General features: G+C 33.5%; 1 protein-coding gene across 6 annotated transcripts; it reads right to left on the bottom strand.

The window, feature by feature from the left end:
- Positions 1 to 51: 51 nt before the first annotated feature.
- LOC128996335 (uncharacterized) lies at positions 52 to 19,248 on the bottom strand. 6 transcript variants are annotated; one of them, XM_054421597.1, is made up of 7 exons: positions 19,119 to 19,241; positions 16,981 to 17,073; positions 10,335 to 10,438; positions 8,832 to 8,979; positions 2,927 to 3,072; positions 2,546 to 2,630; positions 52 to 595 (listed from the first exon to the last, which is right to left on the bottom strand). In XM_054421597.1, the coding sequence occupies exons 2-7, from the start codon at positions 17,050 to 17,052 to the stop codon at positions 563 to 565; spliced, it is 588 nt and encodes a 195-aa protein (XP_054277572.1). In that variant the 5' UTR covers positions 17,053 to 17,073; positions 19,119 to 19,241; the 3' UTR covers positions 52 to 562. The 6 variants fall into 6 exon arrangements, with proteins under 6 accessions (XP_054277572.1, XP_054277571.1, XP_054277574.1 ...); XM_054421596.1 differs by lacking the exon at positions 19,119 to 19,241 and adding an exon at positions 16,614 to 16,710 and having other exon boundaries at positions 55 to 595; positions 16,981 to 17,062; XM_054421599.1 differs by lacking the exons at positions 16,981 to 17,073; positions 19,119 to 19,241 and adding exons at positions 12,014 to 12,085; positions 16,614 to 16,662 and having other exon boundaries at positions 57 to 595.
- Between the last annotated feature and the right edge of the window lie 1,126 nt (positions 19,249 to 20,374).

Genomic DNA, 20,374 nt, shown 5'->3' with positions numbered 1-20,374 from the left:
AAAACATACAAATTTAACAATTAGGCCTAATGTTTTTAAGATATTTTCTTATCTAATCACGGCAAAGTTATTCCTTGGAACATAAAATATGATTTAAAAAAAATCAAAAACGTTAACCGCATTTGACAACTACACTATTTACTAGTATTTAGACATAAAATACTAGTGAATTCAAAATATTCAAGCTATTGATAAAAGTTACTACATAACAAATAATTGCTCTGGTATCTTTGGTAAAGGTAATTAAATATTGTATTGTGCGTGCATAAGTAAGGTTATTTATTAATGTACAGTACAATTAATCCATGAGCAGTTCAGTTTTTCAATACTTGCTCTGGAGTATTTCTCCTCAGGAACAATAAATAAGTTATTTTGTTCATTAATACTCATTTAGAATCTATCAACACCCCAGAAACCAAACTAAACTAAAACCATCAATATTTGGTTTCAACCAATACACACTAATGCATGGCAACTAGACATATAAACATTAAAAGCTGCAGTCTTGTGAGTGTGATGCAAGGCTTGGTCCGAGGAACCAGAACATCAGCAGAGTCCGGTCTTACCAGTACTTCTCTAGAGAGCCAACTAGTTTCTGAAACATAATGTAAGACTTACAGGTATGTTTTTATATTAATTATAAGACTTGAGTAAAAAAATAACATTTTGTTTTTTTTTTTAAAGAGGTTGCTCTTTGAGACTTGCATAGGACGCTGGACGGTGTGTGGAACTTTCGACAATTGATACAACTAGACATTACATCTCCATGTTAAAATTGTTGCCAGTTTTTTTATAAAAAATTTCCTACAGTCGGGACCACATAAGTTTGCAGTTGAGGGAGAAGCCTATATACCATATGGTTTTCAATAAACCAATGAGAACGGTGCGGTGTTGCCAAATCTAATAATACCAGCTGATTTGAAAATATTTATTTGCTTTGTATATTTTAATTAGTGTTGTCAATGCGCAATGTGGCAACGTCGCACTAGCCTTGTCTTGTGATTGGCTGCCACCAACTGCAAAATTACGTGGTCCCGACTTTAGTTGATGTGAGCCACCTAGATCAACAGATTTTACTAATGCAAATTACTGATATATATCAAATACGCAACTTTTTACCATATCAAACTGATGGAACGACTTATAATGAGCTATAGCAACTGTTCAACTGTCATCGACTAAAAATAAGAAAAAATAATTGGATTTTAGACACTAGCGCATTCTGTGACTGGCTCACTCAACTATGTTCTTTTTTTATAATAGAATCTGGTGACAGCTGGTCCATATAGATGGGATGTCTACTTCAGTATCCAATAGTGAATGGTGGAACGTATCGAGCTAAGCTAGGGATGAGCCAATACAGTACAAGAACTGTACTGATATAATGTAATGGCGGGCAACAGAATAAAAACCCAATAGTCCGTCGCGCCATAGACAAATTCAATAAATATAGACTGTCAAAGGAAGGTTTTGCGATTTGCCGCTAGAGCGTGCTGGGTGTTAGATTCGCGGCTGGCGTCGGCTCTTCGCCATATGCTACCAGCAGTTCATTTAGAAGAATAATTACTGTATGAGGTTTATATTATAAATATACCTTTCTGACAATATATTACATGCGTTGACAATAACACCAGTTTTATATTTTTAAATTTGACAAACTATATAGACATCAAATATTTCAATGTAACTATATGTTTTTAAATTGTTTAAAACCTTATAAACTACTACCTACTTTATCCACATATATTAATTTAGAACTAGTGGTTATCCAGTGGTCGAATACTCGACCAAAAATATGTAATGTACCCGCATTGAATATTGGATACTGAAGTAGACATTCCATCTATATGGACCAGTTGTCGCAATTTTTAAAATTAAAAACATGTAGTTGAGTGAACCAGTCACAGTAGCCTATGCGTGTTTGGAATTATATTTTACATCTTATCTTTTGTTGCTGACAAAGTTGATGGGTCATAACAGTTAGTTGCTATAGCTCTTAATAAGTCACTCCATAAGTTTGACTTGGTAAAAGTCATCGTCGTGTATTCGAGAGAAATTAGTCATTTGATCAGCGTAATCTGTAGGTGGCCCACATCAACTACGACAAATTTAATTAAAACTGGCGACAACTTTAACATAGGATCGATATTTAGTTGTAAGTCAAAGGTACAGGCTTCTCTATTTTCACCCCAAGCTGTCAATAAAACATGTGATTGGAATTTCTTCCATTTTTTTTTTTTATTTTATGTTTTGTATTTCGTTGTTATTTTATCACCAGCATAGTAACCTATAAGACCCATGTAATTTTTTTTAAATTTTGAATTCAATTTTTGTGCTTATTTGTGAGCCTATTTTAATTTATAAAGGGATTCTGCACACCTACAGAAAAATATCTTTCTAACAGTATGCGTAGTTTATCCTTACGAAGCACATAAGCTGAGAAAAAAGGTTTTAAAGAAACATGCTTGCCTGTTTATATATACATAGATAGATAGTCTAGGAGTATAAAAATCCAGGTTTAATGACAAATTCAATTGAAACTTACAGAGGGTGGTGTGGTAGGTGCAAAGCGTTCAACTGGGATTCCATTTTTGTCAACGATGAATTTTGTAAAGTTCCATTTGATTGAGCTGAAAACAACACAATGAATTATTAATAATTTAGTTTGATTTCTTCTAAAATAATAAATTCAAATTGGAATTATGTAACAACATCTAACATGTTCAACAAATATTGTACCTTAAGTAACATTTTTGAGATTGATTTGTAACTTTTTACAACAAAAATAGAATTTCCCACCAAGTGTGGATTGTAGCTGTACCCTTTGGTTTAACTGGAGGAAGAAACACTATTGTACAAAGCGCCTATGCCTGTTAAAACTACATTTTTAAAGATTACAATAACGGTGTAACTGACGACTACTTACTCTCCCAGAGTTCCACCTTGCTTGTGCTTCAGGTATTTCCAGAGAGGGTGAGCGTTGTCTCCATTGACGTCTATCTTGTCGAAAAAGTCAAACTTGGCGCTGTACTTGGAGACAAACGTACAAATGTCTGCGTTGGTGCCGGGTTCCTGCAAACAGTGAGTAAACACAGGTTAAAACTAAAACCTAAGATAACCCACATGACATAGATGTGATAACTACAGATTACAAATGTGATTTCATGATTGAAAGGCCTCTGGATCGTCTGAATTAACGTATAGTGGTTTATATTACCTTGTTACTGTCCAAAACAATCCTTTGTAGTTTTTTATGACTAGCTGTTTATTGCTTCGGATGGAGCACATCATCAGGTCTGAAGAATGTCAAGTGGTGATTAAATATTTCTCTTGGCGGAGTTCATCAAAAGTTAAATAGTATATCAAATCAAATCAAATCAAATCAAATATGCTTTATTCATAAAGTACAGTGTTGTACATTGAATGGTGTCAACTAAATCTATCTTAAATTAATAATTTACAGATTTGCATATCTTGGATCATTATCTAAATAAAAAACCAAGAATCAGGAAATGGAAATAATCAAAACTGAATCAATTATGTACTAACGCTAAGAGGGGAGGTGGAAAAATACTCTTCCAGGGAATAGAATGCTTTCTCTACAAAATATAGTTTTAGCTTTCTCATGAAATTCTTCCTGCTTTGTTCATTTCTGATTTCATTAGGAAGATGCTTAAAAAATTTTAATCCTATATAGGATGGTTTTTTTTCATAGAATTTTAATTTATGTTTACTTGAAATAAGGAATTTTTTATGCCGAGTGTTGTATGGGTGATAATTTGTCTCAGAGGTGCTCAAGCAGTTTTTTACTAGAATAATTGTGTCGTAAATATATTGGCCATATACCGTTAAAATTTTCAGTTCTTTGAATTTGTTTTTGGTTGTTTCATTGTGTTCTAATTTCAAAATTATTCTTATTTCTATTTTTTGAAGTTTAAGTATCCTATCCAAATTTGCTATTGTAGTTGAACCATAAAGGCACAAACCATAGGATAAATGCGAATGGACATTAGCATAATATATGTTTTTTAATGTTTTATGGTTACAAAAATAAGACATTCTAGAGAGTGAATATAGTCCTGAACATAATTTTGAAAGGAGTTTATCAACATGTTCATCCCAGTTTAAATTTTGGTCCACAGTTAGACCTAGAAACTGTGTACTGTGTTTATGTTCAATTTCTTCTGCATTATACATGATATTTGGTTTAATTAACTTTTTATTTTGATTTGTTTTAAAAGTTAAAAAATTAGTTTTTTTAGGATTAAGCTTCAATTTATTTTGCTCTAGAAAGTTTCCAATGTTTGCCAATTCAACAAAACTTAAAATTTCAACTTGTTGCACTGACTCAGCCGATACTTTGAGATTTGTATCGTCTGCATAAAAACAAAGATTGTTCTGAGGTAAACATGAGAGTGCACCACCAGCATCATTTATATAACATAAAAACAACAGGGGGCCAAGGATTGACCCCTGGGGTACACCACATTTAACCCTTTCAGTTTCAGAAGAAAATGCTGTAATTCTGTTATCATGATTATGTGTGATTTCTACAAACTGACAACGATTATTTAGGTATGACTGAAACCATTTTATTGATTTTTTTGTAACCCCTAAAATGAGTAATTTATCTATCAGTTGGGTGTGGTTGACACTATCAAATGCCTTAGTTAGGTCCATGAAAATTCCAATTGTGAACTCCCCTTTATCAACCGATTCAATTATAGATTCTATGAATGACACTGCTGCTGTAATTACAGATTTTCCAGGCCTAAATCCATGCTGAGTATTGTTTAATAGTTTAAATTCTTCTAAATAATTTAATAACTGACAGTTAACAATTTTTTCATAAATCTTTGATATTACTGGTAGGAGAGAAATAGGACGGTAATTTGACACAGTATCTAGGTCGTCTTTCTTATAAATTGGTATTATTTTAGATTTTTTTAATTGATTTGGAAAAATTCCTGATACAAAAGATGAATTTATTAAATGACTTAAAATATGGCTCAGGCATTTTTTGGCATGCTTTATAACTTTAATAGGGACATCATCGTGTCCAACAGAATGTTTGATTTTTAAAGAGTTAATTACTTTTTCCACCTCCCCCGCATCAATAAATTTAAAATCAAAACCTCTTTTAATACATTGCTCATTTTCAATAAGACTTTGATTTTCAATCTTGCTCTCACATTGGTTGCCACTGACATCCTGATCAACATTAGTAAAATAATTGTTGAACATGTTGGCAATAGTTCTAGGATCACTTAAGCTACAATTTCCCTCTTTCAAAGTAATATTTTTATTTTTTGTTCCATTTCCTTTCCCAACTTCAGAATTTATAATCTGCCATACTGTTTTTTGTATATTGGCTGATTTTTTTATTTTATTTTCAAAATAATTTGTTTTAGCTCTGACTAATTTTGCCCTATATTTCAGTTTGTTTTGTTTTAACTCGTATTTCAAGGCAGGATTTTTGTTCCTACGAAGTTTTAAGGCCAATTGTAGTAGTTCTTTTTTTTCATTTTTCAGGTCTTCTGAGATCCAATTTTTTTGCCTTTCTTTTCAGTTACAGTAATTTTGGGAAACGAAATGTCAAAAAAGTGCTTAAATGTACTATAAAATTCATCATATTTTCTTTCAACAGGAGCCATGTAAACACTCTCCCAAATCTCAGTTTCCAAGAGGTTTTTAAATAAATTCAAATTTTGAATATTGAAGTTACGAGTTGTACGTTTTATAGTTGATTGAACCTCTTTTGTATTATTTAGGTTTTTATTTTTTATAAGGAGCAATTGCCCATCATGATCTGATAGACAAGTTACAATTCCCTCAACAGTCACCTTGCAATCATGACAATTTTTAATTATAAAGTTATCAATTGCTGATTCAGATTCCTCAGTAACTCTGGTTGGGAAATTGACCAGATACCTCATTTTATGAACTTTTAGTGTTCTTTTTAGTAATTTATGATTAGGGTTATTTTTTAAAACATCAATGTTTATATCCCCTCCCAAAATTATATTAACAAACTTTTTGGAAAAGTGGGAAATTAACATGCTCAATCTATCTAAAAATATTTCACAATCCGAGCTAGGTGACCTATACACTCCAATTGCCAAAATTTTAAATCCGTCAATTATATAGCTACAGGCACGAAATTCGAATTGCTTATCTTGAAGTAAACTACCAGACAACCAATTTGGAACATCCACCCGCTTCCACTTTAAACCCTTCAGGGAAAGCATAACGACGCCACCCTTGAAACATGTTTTTCTACAATAAAAATTGTTTACATCATAATCTTGTATATTGAGTCTGTTAATTTCATTTTCCTTCATATCGTGTTCTGTTAAGATTACAATATGAGGAGTTAATTCATTTATAGTCACTAATAAAGGTTCGATCCTTGATGGTAAGTGCTGAATATTTTGATGGAATATTTTTATTACATTTTTTTCTGTTTGTACGTTTTTGTTGAGATTATTATTACTGATGGGTTTAAAGTGGGAGCGGGAGTCGCCATTACAAATCATGTTGCTATCACTTGTATTGGAGTTTCCAATAAAAAACCAGAGCCACTATCACTCACAACCCCAGAGAGAATCTGCCCCCCATCACTTGACACAGGCGCAGGCCGCTGCAGCTGATCTGGATCTGGTGTAACAGGGGGTGCTTGTAGAGGGGGGAAGTCCACCATTGAGCCAATTGTGACATCATGACCAGAACCAACAGCAGCAAGGGGTGATTGGCAATTAGCAGTCTCTTGAGATTGCAGAGTTGTAGGATTCTTGGACATTGTCGCTGGCTGCTCCATCCTATCATCCACTGGAGTTGGCTCTATTGAGCCCAGATTGCAGGTTGAAGTTGTATGATGGGTGTGAATAGTGTTCGGGGAATGTGATAGAGTAGAGGTTGTTGCCATTATACAAGGACCAGGGAAAGAAACAGATTGAGTGTTTATATTTATCCATTTATAAAGCTCTTCTCGTATACTATTTTTAAATTCCTGGTAGCTCAATCCATTTTGCAAAGTTCTACTTGATTCTTCATCCTGTATTATTACTGTAACTGGCTTCCCAGTGATACGATGCAATTTTACTAAGTTTTTCACAAAATTTTGAACACTAATATTATCCCTGACACACCCCATGGGTGAACACACAAGTCTCTTGTATTTCCTTAGCTTGAAATCATCTATTAATTTACTGAAGGCTGTGTTGTAATCAGTTGTCTTTGGTTTACCATTGTATGTTGCCTTGGTTACAACACCATACACTGCTGCTCCGTTTTCATGTTCTTGTAGTGTTAAGTACTTATTAAGTAGATTGGCGGTCCTTGGTCTACCAAACGCTTTTCGGAAAGAAACAGCAACACCAGCTGTCATATTTCTAGGACTGCTTAGATCACCAGAAATACAATGAGAGAATGCTACATCACCGTTGCTCCTAAGACCATCCACAATGTCACTCATATTGGATTCCATTACTTCTATTCTGTCTTGATTTTTTAAGAGAATATTAGCCTTTCTGTTAGTAATCAACCACCGAGATAAAGCATTTAAAATTTTATGAGCCACAACATTTTTTCCCTCGTTATTTAAGTGCAGGCCATGTGATGTAAAATGCTTTCTCCTCAATGTGTTTAACTCAATCAAATAGACATTACTCATTCTTTGTACGGTTTCGATTATATAACTGTTTGCAAGTTTTAATTCTTGATTAACTGTATCTTTTAGTGCTATGTCATATCTGATAGGTATAGTGGTCATAAATGTGGGTCTTGTAGCACTTAAAATGGTAAGTTTCTTTTCTAAGTTCTGATAGATGTCCTTGAAGTTACGATTTAGACTATCGTTGCTGCCTCCGAGGATTATAACGGGACTAGAATCATGTGTTATTGATGCTGAATCAACAACCTGAGTCAGAGTGGTGTTCGCTCTGATATATCCAAAAACCTGAACTTTCTGATTACGTAAAGTTTCTAGCTTGATTGGTAAGTTTGCTCCTTGACTGTCTGAGCAGAATGTAACCTTTAAGTCTGAAAGAACATTCTTGTTTGGTCTATTAGAGTTGAATCTCAAACCAGCGGTTTTTTCTTTTTTGTGAAAATTTTTAGGGGCATTATTTAATTTATTCTCATTTATACAGCCAGGTGGCGTATTATTTAATATAAATAATACGACACATACCACAAAAACACGAAACAAAACATTTAACACTGGTCGACCACGCGGTAACGAAACATGTGGTACAGCACTGGCTGAGGGTAATTCACGACTGAATTAACTTTTAACTGTCCAATAACCTTGGCCCGTGCCGTAACACGTGTTTCACAAACGGTGACACATAGATTATTTTTACAGGTGTTGAAACATTAGAGGAACAATTTTTTTAATACAAATAGGTCTATTACAAAAACGTAAAAAAGCCATGTATAGACAATAAAATTGTACATGGAATCAACAAACACTCTGACTCTACAATTTATAAAAATACATAGCAAACAAAAACAACAACACCATGGGTGACTCACGTAGACGAACTCCGTGCTATGTGAGTCTATGTGCTTTAACTGATTAATAGGGGTTTTGCGAGGAAGGTGTGAGATCAAAATAATGTTCAATCAATTCCTAGAAAGATGCACGGGAGGTACTGTTACTCTGTACCTGTAAGATGCCGGCTGGCCATGTCACACATTTTTCTATCAAAACAAATGTGCCCCGAGAAAAACTCTGTGGTGTCACCAATGGAGGGTTAATTTTACATTTTTGCAAACCCTGGAACAAAATACAACAGCTTTTCCAAATAAAGGTAGCCAAGATAAATCACCTGTCCTCCAAACTGGTTGCAAGGGAAAGCCAAGATCCTCAGTCCCTTAGACTCCTTGTACTTCTCGTCCAGTTCTACGAGCTCCTTGTAGTTATCCTTGGTGAGGCCGCATTGAGAGGCAACGTTGACAATCAGCAACACGTGTCCTCTGAAAAACAGAGTTACCGATGAATCACCGAATAGTGTAAAATGTTTATTTACCGGCATACATCATTACAAACTGTTTATACTTTATACTTTCTTATGAAATGGCGACCATACAATGTAGGTATTTTAAGCCAAGTATGAATGGAGATGAGTGTAGGATGAGTGGCGCGATCTTGTAGTCTTGTTAGTGACTAAGGCCGACATTCCTTAGACACAGCTGTTAATTAATAGCCCAAACAGCTAATGGCAACTAAGGGACCTACAGTTTATAGTGGAATCCGAACCACATTTTTTCCTTTTACTGATAATAATCAATTCGAACAAGATCATCAACCTCAATATTTAAGCCAATAACAACTACAGTAGACTCCCTCTTATCCGGACTCTTCGGGACCAAGGCCAGTCCAGATAACTGGTTTTCCGGTTAAACCGACGTCCCCAAAAACTTGTTAAAACGGAATGTCTTAAATTTAGGAGAGCATTGTACTTAGACACTGATCACTGGTCTCGAATCTTTCCCACGAGAACAGTCATTTCAGTACCCCCCCACTTCCTGCCAACCTAGTCTGGTAAAACCGGATTGTGCTGATAAAAATTGTCCGGTTAAAGAGATGTCATTTCTGCCGAGTGTAGTCCGGTTAAACCGATGTCCGGTTAAAAGGTGTCCGGATAAAAGGGAGTCTACTGTATAAGTGGTATCTATCCCGCAAGGAAAAGGCTTTGTTAAACTGATGTGGAAAGGTGCAAAAAGTTGAAATTTAAGTGGGAAAGGCGAGGATGATACTGTAAGTCGGCAACCAGACAATGAGTCATATATGGTAAACAATATTGTCTTTTACGAGCATTGCCACATACAGCCGGACTCAGTTGAGGCAACACTAACTTGGAATTAGAGGGATTGATTTGACTTTATATCCAAAAGACTAATGTTTCTATAGTACACAAAACATTTTTTTTTTGTTTTACAAGATTATACAGAATTGACACAGACTACTTGGTCATAGATATTATACATAATGGTAGACTGGGTATGGCAATGATTTTTTTACTACCTATACTGTATATGTATTACAGGGCAAACAAATTCACTGTGCAACCATAGGTAACTCAAAAACTATCAGATTTACAAAAATCAGTAAAAGGAGAACTTTGACTATTATCTTATGACATTAAAACATATGAATTCCACTTTTTTAATGGCTACCGCTATCCAATATGGCCGCTACCTTTAATTTTTGTTCGAAAACCTAGCCAACATGTACCTGTAGTGTTACAACATGTGTCGACATGATATTTACAGGCATATCCTACATGTAGTTTAAATAATTAACAATAATCATCTACAAGTGTTCTTACTTGTATTTTTCCAGAGAAACTTCTTTCCCTTCATTGTCCTTCACTGTAAAGTCATAAACAGTCTTGGCGTTTTTCCAATCTTCGTTACCCATGTTTGATGAAAACTGCAACATTATTAATTTGTTTAACATGTGTAAAAATTTAGATATTTAAGAAAATTGAGTGCTTAGAGAAATCATTTGATTAAGTTAATCACTAGGCCTACAATTACATTCATTTCAAGATTGAAAAATGAAATAGGGATCCTTCCTAGAACAACATTTAATAAAATATTAATAATTCTAGACCTAGTTTAGAAAAACTTCAAACCCGAACAAAGAGAAAAGTATGTAGGTCCAATAGTTTTGTAAATGTAGTCTAAGAGTTTATTTTCCGAAAAGTTTTGATAGGTTACTCATCATAGTTTATAATAATTGTGAGCTAATGACTCTACCTACTAGGTGTCTGATTCTTATATTAATTTCAGACCCCAATAAACATTGTTAAAAAGTTACAATTCAATTGAATTAAAATTTCATGATGGCTTAGCCTCTGGATCGTAAATTGTAATATAAAAATGGTTTATTTTACCTCTTTGCGTCGAACGATCCAAGTGTAGTTAGTAAAACTACAGCTGTTTCATACCAGCAGGGTACATCTTCAGGTTGTTGGTAGAACGTTAGATAAAACAGCATTCATACAGCAGACATATTTATTTCGACAAGTTCATCCATGAATGAATGCTGTTTTATCTAACGTTCTACCAACAACCTGAAAATGTACCCTGGTGGTATGAAACAGCTTTAGTTGTACTAACTACACACGGATCGTTCGACGCAAAGAGGTAAAATAAACCATTTTTATAATTAAAATTTACAATGACGGTACACTAGTTATATTTTATAAGTAGGCAGCACAAAATAATCTACACCAGGGACCCCGAGAGTCTGCAATTAGCGACAGCCAATAGCAAGACTGGACTGGGGCGACATTGCAACATTACCCGTTCACTAATTTAACACTAATTTAAATATACAAAAAAAAGTATTTTCAAATCAGCTGGTAATATTAGATTTGGAAACAACGCGCAGTCCTCATTGGCTACTTCGAAGTCGAGTAAATAGGCTCCTCCCTCAACTAAAGACTCTCGTGGACCGTACTGTAATCCCTAATTTAAAAAGTTGCATATGACTAATAAATCATAACCTTACTTTAAAAAATGAACTTAATTTAAATCAACCATAATTTTCTCTCTGATTACCAGTAGTATCTTTAGAATGTGATAAACTGATAAGTAAAAGGAAAAACAATTTGTAACTGTTAATTAACTGTTATATTAAATTTGTGCAACTACTGGATGCGACGGCCAAACTTTGTACAGTAGCACAACTAAATACAAAAAAAGTCATTCAAAAAGTTTAAGGTTTGATTCTTAATGTAAAATGTGTAATACAAACTTTCCTTTAAGTAAGGTACTGGTATGTATTTTCTAAAAAAGGAATCTAACCACTTTCATATTAAGTTTTTTTTACAAAAATCAAAACTTAGTTTAGGACTATTTGTGTATTTTAACTAAAACAAATCATTAACCAAACTAAAATGTTCATTTTAACAGCAAAACAAATTCACACAAACTTAAAAGCAAAAAATCATAAAATTACCTACAAAAACTAAAAAAAAACACAGAAAATAAAACTTACAGATGGCAAAGCTTCCTTAACAATGTCCTTGAAGGTAGAAAACATGCAGACAGACTGAAGCACAAGTCAATACTGGACAAGAAATTACAAGCTGAGTTGAGTGACAAAGCAATAGGTTAGATAAGAGTGGTGGGGGGGGGGGGGGATATTTACACCACACTTTACACTAAACAGCTCAAGGGTTAGTATTTGGACTGATTACTCATGCTTACAATCAGCTGTTACATTTAAACTAGTCACTGTAAACATTCACAAATAGCAAGTCACAGTGGAAAAATAAGTTTTGATTTATGTAATTTATTTTCAAACTGATACATTTTAACTTCTTTTTTCTTATAGTCTATCATCAATAGGCCTACCTCATCTTAGAGTACATAAAAATTATAATGTAGTTGCCAACATAATAGTTGTGTTATCAAATCTCCATTTTACAAGTGCATGATTATGTCAAGTAAACTACACACCCAGTCAAGTAAACAATTATATATCCATTACCCATCCCTGGTGGGATTTCTTTGAATATTCAAATTTTGATGTTAGGTAGGTAGGTAGTTCATTTGTAACACAAGACAAAATCTTAATATGTATATCTGTAAATTAAAATCTTCAACAATATGTTTCAACTTAAAACATGTTTTTTTTTCTCTTTTACATTACAAAATAATACAGTTAAAATAATTACGAATTAATATACGTTACTATCTAGCTAGAATACAGATGTGTTAATTTATTGCAAGAGAAATAGATTATAGACTCCAAAAGCGAGGCTCTAAAATTTGGGCAAGCAAAAACAACAGACACACACACACTTGTCTTGGCTAAAGGAGGAGGGAGAAGAATCGGGTTCTACAGGAAAATAATTACCAAAATATAGCCTATTACATAAAGTATTGAGTTATTTTGTCACAAAATTTATTAGGCTAAAATTCAAATTTATATATACCCACGTTGAAGTTTTTTATCACCGAAGCAATATATTGTATTTATTTATTCATATTTAAAACTTAACACCATGTTTGAAAGAATTTTAAACATTTTGTTTGTAATTTTTCATGTTACAGGTCATTTTATTATCTCAGGAGCAATTTCGGGACACTGGTACATTATAAACAGAACCGGGTAAAGTAGTGGAATTCAGGGACGTATAGCAGTCTACTTCTGCATTTTACACAAACTTACCTACCTGTTGGTTTCAATTTACACCCATCACCCATCCCTCGTGGATTTCTTTGAGTATTCAACATTTTCTGTTTAGGGGTTTATTTATGGGAAAAGACCTCGCTCAAATCCTGATAAATTATACACCACGTAAAACAGCAGTGGGATCTGTCTTAACTCTTGTTTTGAGTGAGATGTCCTAGGCTCTAGTTTTGATGCAATTTTAATAGTTAGCCTATAAAGAAACTTACTCATATTTTTTTACGCATCAGCAATAACCTATTTTTGGTGGTTTAAAATTTCCTTGCAATGTCTTGCATTCTTTTCTATGGCTGTGGACATCAGTGAGTGAAAATTTAAAAACGTACGTTTTCATGTCCCTGGCCTTTTACTTCGTAGATACTGGATTTGTAGTTTATTATTATGTGTTTTAATATTTTTTGGGACGGGGGCAACATGTTACACACATTTATTTGGTTTTAAATAGGTTCTAGGTATTTTTTTCGTATTTTTAAAGTCTCGAAATTCACGACAATGACGTGTCCCTAGGGTACATTTTCCAACTTTCACGCTGTTTTTAGACTAATTATTCATGCCGAAATATATAAAGCCATATTTTTATGTCATCAATGGTTATTAAACTTACAAAAAATTAGCATATTATAATTTTATTGTCATTGCAAACTGACTACCATGACAAAATAAGTCTGTCCCTCGATTTGGCGTCACGACCATTTGGGAAAAATTTTCAACTTTGGAGCACGACAGTGGCAAGCCTGGCGTCGATGGAGTCAGTTGGTTTTAGAGACTAGTTCGGGGTGTACGTCAGGATTGTAGTGCCGGTCGTTTCGAGTTGAAAGGAGGAATTACAAGATTAATAAAGGAAAGATTGTGTTTTTTGTAATTTTGGTGTGTCCATGACCGTACGTAGTCATTTGATGAAGTAGACATGGTGTTAATTTTTGTTTATAAGATATTTCAATTGCTAGATTAACCTAGAAGTCCACTTTGTATCCTCGAACATGAGGTGCAGGGCTACCGCCAGAACAGAGCCTAATAACACGTAATTTCACGACCAAAGTTTCACGACCATCGCTGGTTTTTTCACGACCAATCCAGCCTTATGGATTATAGTGTGTTTGGTCGTGACAATAACTTTGTAAATTGAACAGTTTAGTTCAATTGAAACACATATTTTTATTATAACTAACAGTATAATTGAAGGACTGTTTAGAAAGATTGAGATTATTTCAGAAAATTCACGACCGTCCCGCTTGTCCCTGACCATCACGTTAACGATTTCTATCATAAAAATTTCAAAAATTAAAATATCGTCATATTTCAATGTTTTATACACAAAAGAAGCACACCTCTATACAAACATAACGATTTTTCGGGTCTCAGGTAAGTTTTTTCGGAGTTATACAAACTTAAAAAGATTTTATTGTCTTTATTTCAATTTTTTGAGTTTTTTAATTTTTTTCTAGAAAGACCAAATATACCAAAAGCTCAGTGACCTTTTTATTGTATAATGGTCATAAAAGTAAATTAGTTTATAGCAAAACATAGTTATAAAAATAGGCTAATATTAACTATTTTTAATATTCATTTAAACGTCTGTTATGGTCGTGACAGGATTTTGTGTTTTTCCACTAAAGATGCTCTTTTAAAAAAAAACTACCAAAGATATTGCGTTACCATGGACATTTTATGAAACTTAAAATGTTAATGAAATAACAAAAATAATAAAAGTTTTGAAAAAAGGGAGAAAAAATTTGCAAAGTGCTTTTCCTGAAAACGTACGTTTTTAAATTTTCACTCCAGTACGAGTAAGCTAGGACTTTTGGCTTATTCATGAAACAGCTTAATAAAACTTTCAGGTTTATTGATCTTTTGAAACTACACTACAATATCATCTATGGATTGAACTTCATATTTAACATCTAGTTATTCAACCCTATTATTTTTTTTTAAGCAACAAATTATAAAATCCATTAACATACCTAATTTTAGGTTCAAATGAAAAGGAATATTTCACTTACAAACTCAATCTAATCTAATACCACAGATAAGATTACAGTTTTAATTTGGATGGTTGCAATGCATAGTAAAAATTACAGAAAGTAAATAAAAATACAAAATGATATCTAACAACACTTGAAATATATATTTTACATTTGTTAACTCACAGGACAGTAAACATAATGTATAAAAGGTGGTTAATAGCTACCACACTGACAAAAAATTCAAGACACGCTACCTGGGTGTTTATTATTAATTTGCAAAAGGAATTCTGGTAAACATTATTCCCTGGAATACCTAGGCCAAATATATATACCTATATCCAATGCCAATTTAAGGACCCCTTAGCTTTGTTTGTAAGTTTTGTGAAGCTTTGTTGTACAGTTATATCATAAGAAAATGTCAACTACGTGTGTACTCAATGATCAAAATTACATGCCTCTTACACATTTTAATAGGTTATAGCTCCTTTAGAACCACGACAAGAGAGAAATTTTAGAGTCAATAGTAGTAGGCCTAAATGATTAGTTTGTAAATTATGCATTTTACAGTCATTATTGTTAGCTACATATTTAATCAAGAAGGCCTACCCAAAACCAAGTTAAATGACCCAATGCACCTGCCAGCGACTATTTAACTAGTCCTATACCCGAAAGATGACTGAAGCCTGGTTTACACGGGTCGAGTATGTCAGACGAGTTATTCGGCCTAGTTACTAGGCCCAGTTATTGGTTTGTTCAACTCGCCCGGTACTTGACTAGACTGTCCACACGCATCTCTATTTCAAACAGAGACAGTGTAGGCACAGAGAAGTAATTTTTATTATTTCTCTGTGGTGTAGGGTATTCCGTATAGGTACCATAACTTTTGTGTTAAATGTTGTTTGAGTTTAAAATACCACTTCAAGAGTTTAATGCTGAATTTATACAGTAATTTGATTAAATCACTTAATTAGATTATTAGAATTAAAACTTAATCACCACTTAAATTCAGAGGTTGCTTAAAAGCTTTTTTGGCAAATAACTTTTAAATGGTGAGGAAATAGACCAATTTTAAAAACTGGATCTTATAAAGAGTAGATTTACGAACAGCAAGACAATGCAACACAGGGCCAACTGTTCAACTGCATGTGTAGGTACACCAAGTGAATTAGAAAGCGATTGGCAACTCGCACACTGACTCGCCTGCCGTACTCGATCCGTGTAAACCAGGCTTAAAACAAAAGCTCACAATATTATAGTCCTAGATTTCTTCCTACATTAATATTTAGAATTCGTAGGCCTATTTAAGAGGTTTTCGATCTAAGCTTTGACACTACTACTTTATTCATGCAACAAAAACAAACATGTCTATAGCCTCTTAAGAAAATCATAAGGCTAATAAAAATAAAAAAATAAACTCTAAATGGAACTAAACTTACTGCTTTTACAGTTGCCAAACCTAAACTACACAATGGAACCGCAACTTTTTGAAACCGCCAACTACATACGAGAGAAACCATCATTCACCAACTGAACCTGCCAGAAAATATTCCTTGTTAAAATAATTTATCAAGTGGCAGGTAACCAACATAATTGTTATTTTGCAGGAAATTACAAATTTATGCTATAAAGTTATAAACAAACATTTTTTTCATTTATTGGTCAAGGGTCTAGAAACAGTTGAGAGAATGTAGAGTCGTTAATGGGCTAACTAACTTATTACAGGATGGACATATCGACATATCATCACAATAGTTTACAGCACAGTTACAAATGGTTTACCTAGCTGATATAAAATGTACTCACAGAAAAAAATTGGTAATAGATCAAAGCAAGAACAAGCGAAATGCCTCCAATCCCAACAGACAAAGTGTTCATTTCATCGAGGTGAGACGATTCCTAAAAAAAATTAATTTTGCTTTGCCAATTCTGCTGTGATGAGATGTTTAGAGTGGAATACTCAAGCATTATGAGAAATAATGGTAAAATTTGAAGTTAACTCTGTGTGAGGTAATATTTTTTTCTGGTGTAGGTATTGCACAACATGTTTTTAATAACTTATGAACGGAAATATAAAAAAAATCTAACCCCATAAATTGTAGGCCCTAATTAAAAGACAAATTTATAACTAGGCCTAATCTAACAAAAAAAATAATTTTGTTCTATGCCTAAAAAAACAAGAGATAGGCCTACTTAGAGCTTGTTAATCAAAACATTGCGCTTGACCATAAAATTGCCTTGGCGGTTTTGGCATGCAACCACTTAAAAATTGTGACGGCGAAAGGGTTAAGTTAACAGTGTAATTTATATTAGGCCAGAGTTAGGCCTTGTAACATGAACAAAAATTGACAGCCTTAAAAATTAATCTAGGCTATTTAACTTTAATACTTTCTTATGAAATGGCGACCATACAAAGTAGGTATTTTAAGCCAAGTATGAATGGAGATGAGTGTAGGATGAGTGGCGCGATCTTGTAGTCTTGTTAGTGACTAAGGCCGACATTCCTTAGACACAGCTATTAATTAATAGCCCATACAGCTAATGGCAACTAAGGGACCTACAGTTTATAGTGGAATCCGAACCACATTTTTGCCTTAGTATATACGAATTGGTCTAATTATCAGGATAGTACTGCGGATATTGTAGTACTCACTAGTGCGGACGTTAATAGGCTATAACTTAAAAATAAGTACCTAAATACCCTAGTGAGTAGGAATTATTGCTGGTATAAAACAGATTGTAGTTATTAAAGGAAGCCTCGGCGACAAAAAAGTTATTTAAGTAGGTTTAGTATTGATGTCAAAGAACAGTTTAAGAACGTTTCTAAGTGCGTTTGAAGCCGGGTTTACACTATGTAGCAAAACCTGCTATAGCCTATATAGCAGATTTGTGTAACATCTAGCAATGTTATATAAAATTTGCTAGAAGAAGAGTAACATTTCAAAAATGCTATAATAATACTGCTAAGTTATATGTAGCAGATCCTGCTAAGATATAGGCCTATAGCAAAAATTGTGCTATCCACAGGGAGTCGGTAAAGATCAAGAGAAATACGTGCTACTTAACATTGCTATACATAATGTTCTGTACAAATATTTTTCATCTAGCATCTTCTATGTACTTAGCATTTAATGTCATCAGTTCACAGTTGTAGCCTCCTGGGTTCGGACGTTTTTGCTCAGCGAACTTTGCTTACAATGGAAGGACCGGAAAGTGACAGTGGGTGGGATCGGGATACTAAGTATTATAAACTTAACTGAACTGTTCCGTGGACAACCGGCGTTGTGTTGTGGTCATACGTAGCCTAAAACATTTTTGAAGCTACCATCGCCTTATTTCCAGTTTTAATTAAGTTATGGATTGTCAGCGTGATCATCATCATTAAGGTCCCGTAATAAATCCAGCTACACTATAGGCTACATATTTCTCTAAGCAAGAAGCAGTCGAACCTAAAACCTTCGCTTCCGCCTCTGACTTCCTAGATCACCGTTATAGCTGCTGCGAGCAATAGGTCTTTTCAGCGTGACATTTTCTATACGGAATGCGAATGAGGTTGTGCTAGCCTACATAGCATATAGCACGAGCACCTGAATCACTAATATTGTCTGTAACTTTTTTGTATAGCAAATGTTATATAACAATGTTATATAGCAAAAGTTATAGCCTATAGCAGGTTTTGTTACATAAGTTAGTGTAAACCCAACTTTAGGTGTTGTGGAAACTGAACAATAAGTTAACCCTCAAGGTAACTAAAAAAACTAAACTGTAAAAACCATGGCCTGTCTAGAGGAAACTAATATGTATTTTGTTCTTTCAAAAGAATAAAAATAATTTAATGGATGAGAGGTAAAAAAATCTTCAATCCTAAGTGAGGTAGGCCCCATTGCTTTTTAATTTTTTATAAAAACAAAGCTCCTGACAAGACTTATATTTACATAGCCTACCTTTAAAACTTGTATTTAGTAAAAAGAAGTATCAACTTCAAGTTTCCAGAAATAAATTACACTATTGCACAATAATTAGCTGGAATGACTTTCGGCTAAATCGGCATTTATTTGCTACTTGCTAGCACAAACAAACGAGACTGACTGACTCACTGACTGACTGAACTCTGAACTGAGGCTGAGACTGAGACTGACTCAGAGGAGGAGACAGGAGACTGACTGAAGTGCGGTGAGACACACGGGAGGGACTAAGGCTAACATATCTTGTAGTGTCAGCGTTCACCGCTGGAACTGATAAGTTGAAATAATTTTTTTTTTTTTTAATTTTTAGTTATAAAATTAACTTTTTAATTATAAAATATTGTTTCAAATTATAAAATAAATTTTTATTTTTTAAAATTAAACTGTCATAACATAACCTAACCAACCAGACTTGCTGATAATATAAAAACTATATAAGATAAAAATCTAATTAATAATTAAATAAAATTAATTTTAAAATGTAGTATTATAATACCCCCGCCGCAGCAAACCTGCAGACTAAGCGAATTTCCATTTGACTGATTGGATTTACACTGAAATGTCTACTTAAAAATATAACATTTATTCCCGATTTAAATAGAATTAGTTTAACAAGTACTTAGGTTTGCTGCATCAGGGAGGGTAAAACTGTTTTTTTTTTGTAAAATGTTAATAGTTAGTAAGAAATAAAAACATTTTCCAAATTTGATCAAAATATGTTCATAAACAAGCAAACTACAACAGTTTACTCATTCTCCATAAGAATAACATGGGAATTTTAAATTTACAATTTTTTTGAATTTTCTCCGTAACCATTAGGCGCATAATAACGCTTCAATATACTAAATTATTTGTTTTTTGAAGCTCTACAAAATGGTTTGGAAATTAATTGCTAAATTTTATGTTTTTTGGGTCAAAATTGGGAAAAACCTATTTTTACCCCATAAAACCCCCCGTAAACACTTGTTCCCATGGTCCGATCATGCTGGATCGCGAACTCGTTCGAATAGACGTAGGTTTACACGTTTGTACCAAATTTCATCAAAATCGGATCATTTTTGCTCGAGTTATCGTGCTGACGGACACATATATATATATATATATATATATATAAATATATATATATATATAAATATATAAATATATATATATATATATATATATATATGAATTTGAACGGATGGTGTTTTTGGCCTCTAGGGACCTCAAAACGAAAAAAAAAATCGGTCCCGCGT

Source organism: Macrosteles quadrilineatus, unplaced genomic scaffold, assembly GCF_028750875.1.
Source record: "Macrosteles quadrilineatus isolate MER2022 unplaced genomic scaffold, UCM_ALF_1.0 Scaffold_6__1_contigs__length_79288215, whole genome shotgun sequence".
Classification (NCBI taxonomy): Eukaryota; Metazoa; Arthropoda; class Insecta; order Hemiptera; family Cicadellidae; genus Macrosteles; species Macrosteles quadrilineatus.
This window is presented reverse-complemented; position numbering and strand designations above follow the sequence as displayed.

Bases quoted from the DNA above. Each gene is read 5' to 3' on its own strand.
- LOC128996335 (XM_054421595.1), bottom strand. From the start codon at position 16,697: ATGATGGTTTCTCTCGTATGTAGTTGGCGGTTTCAAAAAGTTGCGGTT. The intron at 3,073-8,831 runs GTGATTTATCTT...CACTGTTTGCAG, and splicing joins GCAACCAGTTTGGAGGACAG to GAACCCGGCACCAACGCAGA. The intron at 2,631-2,926 runs GTAAGTAGTCGT...TGTTGTTTTCAG, and splicing joins CAAGGTGGAACTCTGGGAGA to CTCAATCAAATGGAACTTTA.